We start from the raw sequence: 13,996 nt of genomic DNA, 5'->3' as shown, positions 1-13,996 counted from the left end.
ATACAGTGAGCTTTGCAACACCGCAGTCCAACTATGAATACTAATAGGGGTACTATAGGGAGTTAAGTGGGTACTATTATAATTTTGGGTTGTCAGTGGCCGAGTGGTTAAACCAATTGCTTCTAAGTCTTTACCACTGCAGTTGGGGTTCGAACCCATTCAGGCTTTGATTAAATTTACCATGCTGTAAGAAGAGCATCGTTCAGTTTGACTCTACTGAACAACGCAGGTTTCTCCGGGTACTCTGGTTTCCACCTGCATTAACACTGAACCCATGAGGGATGGTTCTCACTGGACTTCTTGGGAGACAAGTGTTTACACGTATGTGCTTAAAGAACTATCCAGTATAAATAAATAAAAATAGCAATTATAGTATGCATACATTTTGATGCAAGTAATCACTGGTACATATACACTGTATATGTAATAATGATGTATTAGCAATGTATGCACTCACATTCACAAACTCATGTCTAACACAGATGAGATTGACAGTATCTATCCATTCATAGTGTGACATGAATAGATATGTGTGTGTACATGTAACAGAATATAGGGAAGCTACTAGCTGTATAACTGGAGTGACTGTATCAAATTTTGTATCACAAAACCAACAATATATTCACTGAAAATTGTTAAAATACCAATAATTAGACATTGTACATGTTAATTAGACACTGATTTTTAACATAAATAGTACAATAATAGGTTGAAATTGATCGTTGTATTTAAATTCATAATGAGATTAATTACGTAACTCAAACTGTGTTATAACTGAAATGCACCTTGGAAATTAACAGTTCAAACTTTCACTGTTACTTTGCTTATCCAACCCATTCTCAGTTATAATCAAGAAAAATAATCAGGGGTCACGGAACAAATGGTTGAAATAGATGTCAAAATGTTATCAAAATTAAGTCATATTAGAATCCAATATGGCTACTGAATCCAATATGGCTGTCATTTTAGAATCCAATATGGCTGTCATTTTAGAATCCAATATGGCTGTCATTTTAGAATCCAATATGGCTGTCATTTTAGAATCCAATATGGCTGTCATTTTAGAATCCAATATGGCTGTCATTTTAGAATCCAATATGGCTACTGAATCCAATATGGCCAACATTTACTGTGTTATTAACAGTGTTGGGAAAAATACAAGGTTGTTGATTCCCATGAAAATAAGACAGTGAAACCCCAAATTTCGACCAGAAGCAAGCTCTCATATGCCAAAGTTTGGAGAGAATTGAAGAACTTTGATTTTCAGTGAAACCTGAGGCACATTCTATAATAACAACCCTTGGTGGTGGTGGTGGTGGTGGTGGTGGTACAAGAACGTATTATTACTATGTTTTACCAACCTGTTGAATGACATTGTGTTTAAGGGCACACAGAGGCGTGTTTTGAAAAATTACAAGATTATAATTATATCATAATGTTATTACAATATAAATTGCAGGTGACAATATCAGATGCAAGATTGCAATGCAATCATATATGTTTTAGAATTTGAAATTAAATATTAAAGTGTAATACATTGATAGACATGGCTGAATATATGCATAATACATATTCAAGAAACAAAAGTTTTTCACAATTATTGATATCGCTTATATCACAACCGATGTAATTGTTACCGGCATTGCATATAAATTTGATGTGAGAGAACTTAAATTGCTCACTAGATCTAATGCACAGTATTTTTGAAGTTGAACTGAAATATAAGATATCAATTCTTGTAAACATTAATTTATCATTCACAAGCATGGAAACTCATTCTGCGGTGTTCTTCAAAATTATTTGACCAGGCAGAAATTGCAAAAATTACAGTATGATATCACAATTCACATATAAATTTCAGATGATACACTTCTGCTTGTTGGATCTTATCCTCCATGAATTGAGATAGCTGGAATCAAATAGACGAATTCAGTACAAAACAATAATTCTATAATTACCCTAAATACCAATTGTAGCGTGTTCCTGGAAATGGCATGTACACACATACATACATACATACATACATACATGTGTGCGTGCGTGTGTGCATGTATGCATGCGTGCGTGTGTACGTACGTACGTACATACATCCGTGAACACACACACACACACACACACGGCACATACAAATGAAGGTACATACATATATACACACATACATACACACACACATACATACATATATACATACATACATACATAATACACACACACACACACACACACACACACACACACACACACACACACACACACACACACACATACATACACCCACCATGACACTGTCCTCCACAACCTATATACACATTAGCACAGACAATTAAATTGCACCAACTGTTGTTGAAGCTTAAAATAGCAATCTGCCAGTAATATACCTTCCAGAGTAGATTACATTGCCCTTCATAGTATTTGCTTTGATTACCTTTTTTAACCTTTGGTATTTCAAATGAATCCGTTTCAATGTAAACTAAATACCTAAGCTACTGTGATGTGATTGACTTTTATTTTTACAGATCTAATTTTCAACAGTTCAAAATCTTTCAGGTTCAAGCTAAGATTAAATAGTCAGAGTTATTCAAAGTTTTTAAATTTATTGTCACTTTAATTTTTCACATCACCAACCACAGCTGCAATTTAATTTGTCTGTCTCTTTACTTCCAATGTATCTACACTTTCATTCACATATTTTATTCCTAAGCCCAGAGACTAAGTGGTTTGACATTGTAAATCTCCAGGTATGACGAGTCAAATCTCTAGACAACATAATTTCAATCTCATACAAACAGATAACAATTAACGTTGCTGTCTATCGTAACATCTGTTCCAATTCACGTCCCACCGCTGTTTCTGCATTTGTAGTGATCTTGTCATGTTTTTAGTATCTAATATCATCTTTGCGGGAATAGTTCCTTTCTCCCTTCCCACCCAAGCAAAGACACGCTATCCACTTGAGAATTGTCACACTGTACCTTGATTTCAAAGCTTAGTTTATAATTGCCACTCATTTTCACAAACATACATACAAGCTAAGAACATCGCGTGTATTGATCGAACGCATGCATGCACCCAGTTGTTTTTATAATAATGTGATCTTGTTGGGCTTCGATCCTTTCTCACTTCATACAAGCAAAGTCAACGGTATTCACTTTAGAATTGTGATAACATATCTTCATTTAAACGTATATTTTATAATTGTCATTCATTTTCACAAACATACAACCTAAAATCATGAACCTTCAAAGAAATGCACCCAGTGTTGTTTCTAAATCAGTAATTTTATTGTTTACCTAAATTCATCTTTCCTTGCTCACTTCAAACTTGTAAGCCAATTTAAGTCAACACTATTCACTGCAGAATTATGACCATACCAATATAGTTGTCACTCATTTTCACAAACAAACGTTGAGCTAAAAATATTGCCAATGGCAATGTGCACAACTGAAATCCAGTGTCTGACATATACATGCAGTGTGAGAAACACACCTCAAACAAGAAAACACCCCTACAGGATAATGGAACATACCATGGACTTTACCCAAGTGATTATGTAACATTATATAACCGTACCTCATTGACTTCTTTTGTAAAAGACGACCTATTTTGACAGAAAATTACTCTTTTGGATGTAAATTGAAAACCAGATCACTTTCGTTTTAACAATTTTTCATCTACACACCATAAACATGTCCCTGCCAAATTTGAAATCAATCGATCCAGCAGTTCTCATTTTAAGTTGTTCGCATAATACACACATACACACACACACACATGCACACACACGTACATGGACCCACACACACAAACACACACACACACACACACACACACACACACACACACATACATAGTACATACATGTACATACATACATACATACACACTGACAAAACTTGATGCCTATAGTGCTAAAAACAGCATGACAATTGTATTGATTAAATTAAAGGCATGCACCCACTGTTTTTATATCAATGATCTTGTGCTTCCTTTAAATTTCTCACTTCATACAAGCACAGTTCATCATGCTGTTCATTTGAGAATTGTGGCTACTTTGATCTTAAAGTTTACTTTAAATCATTAATTTCAAAAACATGAACAAGCTGATAACAGTGTCACATGTATAGGACTACATTCAAAAGCATATCAGTGATCTTGTTTACCATATTTTTATTTTTGCAAATCATCTTTCCTTTCAATTCGTAAGCAAAAGTCAAAACCATTGATTTAATCAGTAAAGTGTTCTACCTTGGAGCGTATGTGGAAAGTTGGCATGTTTACTCTCGGTACTGTTTGATTTTAATTTCAGAGTTCAAATAAAACAAATTTACTGGATAATGAAATAATTTCCTGAAATGATACGTGTTTGTTATTCACATAAACTAAACTACGCAAAGTGCAAAACATCTCTTTAAAATTTACAGATGTAAGAAGATGTAGTTTTTCAAACATATTTGTAGGATACAATTATTTGGAATTCATTTCATCATTTTCTGTTTTTTCCTTTTCTACACGTTAAAATCAGTATCAGAGTAAACAGTATGTTTGTTTTGTTTTGATATCCTCATGATGTAAAATACTTTGACACGGCTGCCAGAGATTAAAGGGAACCACCTGCCAAATAAAGGTATTTCCGTAAACTCTGGGTTCTGGAGAGTCACTTCTTTATTTCAAATCACATCAATTTCACGCAGTTGCTAAGGATATTGTATTAAATTAATTTCACATGGTTGCCAAGGATATTGTATTAAATTAATTTCACGCAGTTGCTAAGGATATTGTATTAAATTAACTTCACGTGGTTGCTAAGGATATTGTATTAAATTAATTTCACGCAGTTGCTAAGGATATTGTATTAAATTAATTTCACACAGTTGCTAAGGATATTGTATTAAATTAACTTCACGTGGTTGCTAAGGATATTGTATTAAATTAATTTCACGCAGTTGCTAAGGATATTGTATTAAATTAATTTCACATGGTTGCTAAGGATACTGTATTAAATTAATTTCACGTGGTTGTTTGGGATATTGTATTAAATTAATTTCACACAGTTGCTACTGATATTGTATTAAATTAACTTCACGTGGTTGCTAAGGATATTGTATTAAATTAACTTCACGTGGTTGCTAAGGATATTGTATTAAATTAATCTTATGCAATTGCTACTGATATTGTATTAAATTAATTTCACACAGTTGCTACTGATATTGTATTAAATTAACTTCACGTGGTTGCTAAGAATATTGTATTAAATTAATCTTATGCAATTGCTACTGATATTGTATTAAATTAATTTCACACAGTTGCTAAGGATATTGTATTAAATTAACTTCACGCGGTTGCTAAGGATATTGTATTAAATTAATTTCACACAGTTGCTAAGGATATTGTATTAAATTAATTTCACGCGGTTGCTAAGGATATTGTATTAAATTAATTTCACACGGTTGCTAAGGATATTGTATTAATATGTATTGGTCTTTATGTTCATTGTGATCCCTTTAGAAATATCCCAACAAAATTTCAGTCCACGTTCCTTCTAACAGAAATAAAGTTTAAGTTTTACCCCACAATCACATTTTAGATGCATATAACCGATGTAGTCATCTTGTCATCAATAATCTTTATATAGACATCCCTAAATGCATCCCCATAAAATTTCTAACCAATCCCATGAGATCAATCCATCCTGAAGCTTTTAAGTTAAAAAAATTTTTTGAAGTACCTTCTTCGACTCATTGATGAGAGTTTGGAGAATCCCTGTTTCCTTTAGTTATCTTTCTTGCATATCCGACCAAAAATTGCTTTGAATCAGCAAAGTTTCAAATACAGATAGTTTGATCTCTTTCTCTTCAGATTTGCGAACTAATGAAATTCATGCCCTGAAGACTGGTTAGCCATAGGGAAATCAGACTTTACCAAGGTTTTTGATTTTAGTGAAACTACCTTTTAAAACTTAGAGAACGCTGTTCACAAATATCTGGATTAATTTACATTCAGTAAAGCAACGCAATCGATAGAACAGATACACACAAATTAAAAGTTGGTACAAATTGTTGAGATACATGGATAAACCCTCAATAAGATTGTTTCCATTGGGGTTCATGCAGTGATAACGTGTAACTATTGTAAATGAGAAAGAATCTAAAGTAATACGGAAACTATGGAGGCAAACATATCTATTAATGAATGAACTCACTGTTTTCAATATATCCATGAAAGGGCACTGGACAAAATACGGTTTCAGACTTTCCTTTGTAAAAAAAATAACCAATTATACTACATGTATAATTTGGGCTAATGCTTGTTACAAGCATGAAGATAGAAAAAGATACAACAGTGTACAAAGACAACTTTCATATAGAGATAACACTTAGAACTAAATTTCTAATACTGATCACATTATGCAAAATAATATTGTACTATTAAATATTATTCCCCAATATTTTTCTTCGTTCAGTCAAGGAAAATATGAGTGACCTAAGGGGTCTTTTTCACTACAAGTCACTAGCCGAGTAGTGACAAACCCATACAAAGGTCACAAGTATTTTCCAGCTGAATGAAGAAAAATATTGGGGAATAATATAATTATATCTCCTCAAATGTAATTCATGAAAAAAATTGAGAAAACTTCAATACTATCGATTTGGAACACATCGAGAACTATAGAACCAGTGACGTAGGCATGGGTTGTCATGATGTAGAATGACAGAACCAGTGATGTAGGCATGGGTTGTCATGATGTAGAACGACAGAACCAGTGACGTAGGCATGGGTTGTCATGATGTAGAATGACAGAACCAGAGACGTAGGCATGGGTTGTCATGATGTAGAACGACAGAACCAGTGACGTAGGCATGGGTTGTCATGATGTAGAACGACAGAACCAGTGATGTAGGCATGGGTTGTCATGATGTAGAATGACTAGGGTAACAAGTGACGTAGACACGGGTTGTCGTGATTTAGAATGTACAGAACCAGAGACGTAGGCATGGGTTGTTACGATGTAGAATGACAGAACCAGTGACGTAGACATGGGTTGTCATAATGTAGAATGACAGAACCAGTGACGTAGACATGGGTTGTTATGATGTAGAATGACAGAACCAGAGACGTAGGCATGGGTTGTCATAATGTAGAATGACAGAACCAGTGGCGTAGGCATGGGTTGTTATGATGTAGAATGACAGAACCAGTGACGTAGGCATGGGTTGTCATGATGTAGAATGACAGAACTAGTGACGTAGCATGGGGTTGTCATGATGTAGAATGACTAGGGTAACAAGTGACGTAGGCATGGGGTTGTCATGATATAGAATGACTAGGGTATTACAATAATCCATATTTTCTGTTCAATGACAATATCTTGGCTTGTGTATGATATAATTAAATACAGTGAACAAAGTTTGAATCTAGAAGGGATCTTAGTCTAGCAACAATGAAAACTGCATTTTGGGACACAAAATTTAATTTGCAAGGATCTGATATGGACCACTTATTGTCATCAAACTTTTGCAGAATTTAGCTGTAGTATGACGTACAAATCAATTTATGGGATTCATCAGATTCCATTTTGTAGAAATGGCTCATTTCTGGAAATTCAAGTTCAGACATTTTGAACATTTGTACAAGGACAAGATATACAAAATTGGCAAATGAATGAATCTAACATTTACACTTTAGTGACTAACATATATTGACCATGAATATCATGATACTGTCGATCTCCAAAATCCAAAACTAGTGGACTTTTTATAGGGACCACTTTACTAAAAACGTAAATTTAAAACCATTGTAAATAGTCTAAAATTTTCAAATCCATATCATACCCTGAAATTAGGCCTTCATAGCAATGTCATCCATCAAATGGTTGTTATCTATGACCCTTGACCCCTAGTGATGTCAACTGATTTCCCAATAGTCACCTTTCATCATTTCTGTTGACTACACTGATAAAAACTATTTTTAATGAAGCACAAGGGATCTGTTGGTCAAAGTGCTTGATTTGAACAAAGAAAAACACAAAAATATCCGGTATCAAAATAACAAGGAAGTTTGAGCTAAATCTAGAAAGAAGAACAAAGTGTTTGATGTGTGTCTAGATGATTAATGTAACTATGGCAACTGCTGGATGTATGAATACACACAAATCAGCATCCTGACTTTTAAACCAATGTTTTTTTTTTAAACTAAATCATCACAGGAGAACAAAGAACTAAAGAATATGCCTGATTTTATGATAAAAACTGGAATTCTTGAATGCTTCATGGTTATAGGCCTGCAGGAAAATCAAATAACTAATTGTGTCAACTGAAATACAACATCCGGATTCTACGAATGTTTACGGTCGGTAGAACAGAAACAGAATATGTGCAGAACAGTACTTGGATTATTTTTTTTAAAAACTGTCATAAAACAACATCCGGATTTAGGGAAACAGTTAATGTATCTAGTCAAACACACAGTGATAAAATGATGGGTAATAACAGGAAATTTATGGACTCCCTGACCATTCTAAGTAGGATGTAAAACAGGAAACAACATTTTTATGAGCTGTATCAAATTATTCTGGCAACGTGTGGTTACTGTTAAAAGCAATGTTATTATTTTTTTCAATCTTTGTTCTTCGGGGTAATACTTGCTACACAGGAAGGTGCAAACAACTGACAACATAAAAAAATATAAAAAATAATAAGTTATGTTTTCATGTCTATATTCAAATGATCTTCAAAATATTATATTGAATTTCATTTATTTATTATTTCATACAAATGGAATTTCTGGGGGAATTCTTTATAAATTTGTTATCAACATGATATTTCACACAATGGAATAATGATTTAGAAAAATATCATTCAATTGTACAAATGTTACAACAATATTACAGGAAAATTGAAGTTGTCTTGGAGTTTCACTTATGGGACACGATACTTGTATTATACAGGAAAATTGAAGTTGCCTTGGCATTTCCAATCATGGGACACGATACTTGTATTATACAGGAAAATTGAAGTTGTCTTGGAGTTTCCAATCATGGGACACGATACTTGTATTATACAGGAAAATTGAAGTTGTCTTGGAGTTTCCAATCATGGGACACGATACTTGTATTATACAGGAAAATTGAAGTTGCCTTGGCATTTCCAATCATGGGACACGATACTTGTATTATACAGGAAAATTGAAGTTGCCTTAGCGTTTCCAGTCATGGGACATGATATATGTAATTATACAGGAAATTTGAAGTTGCCTTCAATTTCTATTTTACACAGACATCTAGCTTCACACCCAAAATATACATTTCTCACTTCATCATATAATTATATAAGTAAGGGGCCGTGTCATTTTAAAACTAACGCACAAGAAACGTAATTTCTTCGTTTTAGTTTAAACCAGAAGGATTAAATCAACATCAGTTGAATGATCAACTTGTTACTAGTGCCGGAATAAACGTTCGCAATACCACGCTATCTACGATAATTTAGTCGAAGTTTAGAGGTCACGACAAACACATGACATCTCATCGGTAATTTATGGATTTACATTCATATTAGATTCACGTTATAGGTAGCATAGGTGGATTTTGGCAACGTCCTCTCCACATAGTCTATTCAAATCAATTATTGTGAAGGTCCTTTAAAAGTTGCCACTACGATTGAACGATTGGCTCAGATCATGCACCCACTTCGTCAACTTTCATTGACAAGATCACATGTCGTTACCTACGTAGTGGAGTGCAGTGTTGTTTATATTTGGGTACGATGAATCTCCTCATGTCTAAACAGCTAACCCGTCTAGAATTTGGAATTACGTAATCCTAAACTGTACATCTATGTCGGATCCGGACAGCTTAAAAACCGTGAGTTTCAGGTACAAGTATCAAATGAGGTAATGTATACATACAATAAGTGTAATGCCTTGCTTGGCTGTACGCTTATCATCCTAGTCGCAAGAAATTGGTTGACATGTGCATCACTTGAATTCAGGAACTTCTGTTTAGGTGTTGGTGAATAATAAAACCATGTTTTCACAGCATTCAAGAAGTTGTTTTGTGATTCATTTATTGTACATCACTCCCTGGCTAGGTGGGTTGCTTGGCCATACCATCGTCGCAAACCATGGCCTATTTTACGGTAAGGTTCTTAACAAGCCTCCCTTATTTTTTTTTAGAAATAATACCTCAGGCTTGCGAGAATGGGCCATACAGTTATTTTTAGAACAACATACATCTCTCTCCGTGTATGTCGGCAAAGTTTCTGACTGTCATTTTGTCAAGATTCCATTTTAGTAAGAATTAAAAATCCTTATTGCGATTTTGATGCACGCAAAACGAAATGAACTCTTACCCCCTTCCCTCCCCCCCCCCCTAAAAAAAGGAATTCCATTTGTCGTGCGTCAGTTTTAAAATGACACGGCCCCTAACAGAATCACTGATGGTGTCCTATTTCAACATAACAGCTAAAAAAGGTGATTGGTAGAAATTATATTAGGTACAGATTAGGTACACTGTTGAACCCTGCTGTGTGTGGGATGCCTCTGTCGTTGTTAGTTTAGGGCTTAAAATGCAACTACTTTTAAGTAAAAAATGTCACATCCCATGAGTATTATAAAACTTACACCACAGTGACTTCAATTTCCTGTACAGTGATAACTAGTTCTTATTACATAACTAACAGTTCTCATTACGTGCATGTAACTACCGGTAGAACTACCATTACTTTTATTTACTGATCTGATGGACATATTTAGGCATATTATTATTACAAAATTGTCATTACACAAAAATAGCAGATATTGTTAGAGTTTCATTTAACAAAACAATATTACAACATAATTATCCAAACAAAGAGAACAGATGTCACAAAGAAAGTAAACACTGCTCATTTTACTGTCAAAGCATCTATGGGCTTTACCCTGAAAACAATGATTTATTGAACGCAGGAAAAGAGAACATTTTTAATGTCTTTGGTTAATCTTTTTTGGACAAAAGATTTATTTTTCACACACAAAATTTCATCTGACCCGTCTAAAATGAAAGAAAATATACCTTAACGCCATGCGACATGGCACACTAACAAAAACTATATTAATTCCATTATTATGACTAGAATATGATGTTCATTATGGTAATTTATCATTTTTCCTCTTTTTAAAATAATTTTAGTCATAATCTGTCTGTGCTATTCATTTTGTAGTATACATGTAGACAGTAACAAATCGCACATTTCATTTTTGCTTCAATCAACCACATTGTTGTCATGGTAACAAGTACCTCACAACATAGTCTGGTAACAAGTACTTCACAATGACAGTTTCTATGGTAACTGGATCATCGGCACCCACATCAGCTCCCCATTGTATAGTTCGCAACATGATTTATCTTTTTCAACTTACATGGAAGATTTCCCATAAAATCGTAAGCAATGAAATTCTGCATGAGGATTCTGTCATGGATAAAAATAAAAACCTATACAATAATCAGAAACGTCCTTGCACTGTGCAATTACATAGTTGCCATGGTACATTATATGTTTATACAGTAAGAAACATAACACATACAAAGGGAAACTAGGCCATTGTAGTTAATACCTGCAGAAATTTTTTTAATTCTTTTTTTTTTCCTATTACTTTTTTTTACCCCTATCCTCTCATAATATGTCAAATTCACTCAGTTTTTTATACACACTACATTTGAAAGTGTGTTGTGATTTCATTAACAATATATTTATTCATATGCATTGGCAACCAGGCAGGCATTTTAATCACCCTCTCACAGACATAAATACAACATTGAACACTATTTTCCTCTGGTGAAGATATTATTCCACTATATCTCTGTAACTTATAATAACTAACTATCTAACTAACTGTTGATTTAACTTTTCCTACTTCGACCTTCTGTTCACACACATCTTTTGGACTGAGATTGTTACACCTTAACTTTCCTTTCCTCATGTTGTCACATTTACTGACATGATCATATTTATTAACAGGAAACAGGATGAAAGCTAGTCAGTTTTGTTGAGACCATTTAGTTTTCATCTGTGTGAATTGTCTAGATATATTATACATATAAAACCAAACAATTCTTGTATATATATGTACATACTACTTCCATATATGTACATACTACTTCCATATATGTACATACTACTTCCATATATGTACATCATCAATTTTCATCTATTACTTCACTACTAAATTGTTAAGTAATGAAAATTTCTACTCTGACACAGAGTCAAAAATTTCATGGATATAAATCACAAATTTTCGCTGACATCTTGTCAGCGTCGTCAGGGGTGACGTACTACAATGGGCTATTTCTGTCATATGTCTTGGAAGAGACATGTTGTCAGCGTCGTCAGGGGTGTACTACAATGGGCTATTTCTGTCATATGTCTTGGAAGAGACATGTGAAATTAGCTTGAGAGAAACTGCTTGGATCTCCATGTCTGCACCCTGGTTTAGAGTGGGATTCCTTTGGTGAATACATATGTTAGTGGCCATCAACCATTATCAGCAGCAGGAGGATATTTGGAGAAGTCACAACACAAATCAAGTGATATGAAAAATGTTAAAAATCTTGGATAAAGAAGATCAATTTTACAGACGCAGGTTGAAGGAAGCCATATGTATTCACCAAAGGAAGCCCAATTAAAACCGGGATGCAAGCACGGAGATCCCAACTATTTCTCTCAAGCACATTTCATGTGTCTCTTCCAAGACATGTGACAAATAGCCTATTGTCGTATACCCCTGACGATGTTGATAAGACGTCGCCAAAACTTTGGGGATACGCTTCCAAGAAATATTTTGACTCTGTGAGTAGAAATTTTCATTAATAAGTATGAACCTAGAGTCCATGAACATTTATTGTTGTATTAAATTGTTTTTATTTTACAAGAGAAAATGTGAAATACCTTCAAAGTATATGTATTACTCTCGAGTAGTAGACAACCATCAGGTACAAATTTATAATTAACCCAATAACCTTGGATATCAGGACTATGGTACATAAAAACAATTACAAAGTTGCTGGTACAATTCTAAGAAAATGAATTTCCTTTTTACCTGACTGGTGACAGCTCAGAAACACCTTGACAAGTTTAGACGGTATCTGTGGTAACGATGATGTGCTGCCTGAATAGACGTTCTCCATTGTCGTCACGTAAGAGTTGGCATTCTTGTCTCCCATGATGTATGTGTTGTGGACACAGTCAAGTAGACAAATCTCTTATGCTATGAAATGAAGTCTATGTTGTCAACACAGCCAAGTAGATAATTCTGTTATGCCACGAATGAAGTCTATAATAGTTGTCAATTGGTAGATTTCACACGTCTTTCATCAGTATACGTTATACACACGCTGCAATAGTCCTAAAAACAGAACAAAACAAAAAAGATGTTAGACCCTTAATTAGGAAAGATGATAATGAAAAAGTTAGTCCGGAACAAAAAAAATCACTCTTTAGCTCCAAAGGTAAGATAACCCTATTAGAGCCTGGGATTGAATTATGGGTCTTTATCATTGCCAGTGGTAGACAGGAGGAAAGATCTGTGGAACAGAATCAGATTTAGTAGATTTTGAATTTCATATTGGTACAAAGATGTTATTTCATGTCACAATCAAAAGTCTAGGATAGAAATTAATGCAGAAGAGTAGCTTTCAAATTATAAGCACAGGGGGGTAGTGAAAAAGTTAGTGATGATTTGATTCAATTTGATTCAATTTGATTTGATTTGATTTGAATTGATTTGATTCAATTTGATTTGATATGATTTGATTTGATTTGATTTGATTTGAATTGATTTGATTTGATTTGAATTGATTTGATTTGATTCAATTTGATTCGATTTGATTTGATTTGAATTGATTTGATTTGAATTGATTTGATTCAATTTGATTTGATATGATTTGATTTGAATTGATTTGATTTGATTTGATTTGATTTGAATTGATTTGATTTGATTCAATTTGATTTGATATGATTTGATT

At 33.8% G+C, this 13,996-nt stretch overlaps 1 protein-coding gene across 1 annotated transcript in view; it reads right to left on the bottom strand.

Moving 5' to 3' along the window:
• The window catches only part of LOC144452232 (NACHT domain- and WD repeat-containing protein 1-like), a 131,405-nt gene that overhangs the window by 102,301 nt on the left and 15,108 nt on the right, over positions 1-13,996 (bottom strand). The window contains exon 2 of the mRNA XM_078143285.1: positions 13,072-13,377. Within this exon, the coding sequence (XP_077999411.1) occupies positions 13,072-13,195 (124 nt within the window). The 5' untranslated portion in view covers positions 13,196-13,377. The remainder of the gene's footprint in view (positions 1-13,071; positions 13,378-13,996) is intronic.

Source organism: Glandiceps talaboti, chromosome 22, assembly GCF_964340395.1.
Source record: "Glandiceps talaboti chromosome 22, keGlaTala1.1, whole genome shotgun sequence".
Taxonomy (NCBI): Eukaryota; Metazoa; Hemichordata; class Enteropneusta; family Spengelidae; genus Glandiceps; species Glandiceps talaboti.
This window is presented reverse-complemented; position numbering and strand designations above follow the sequence as displayed.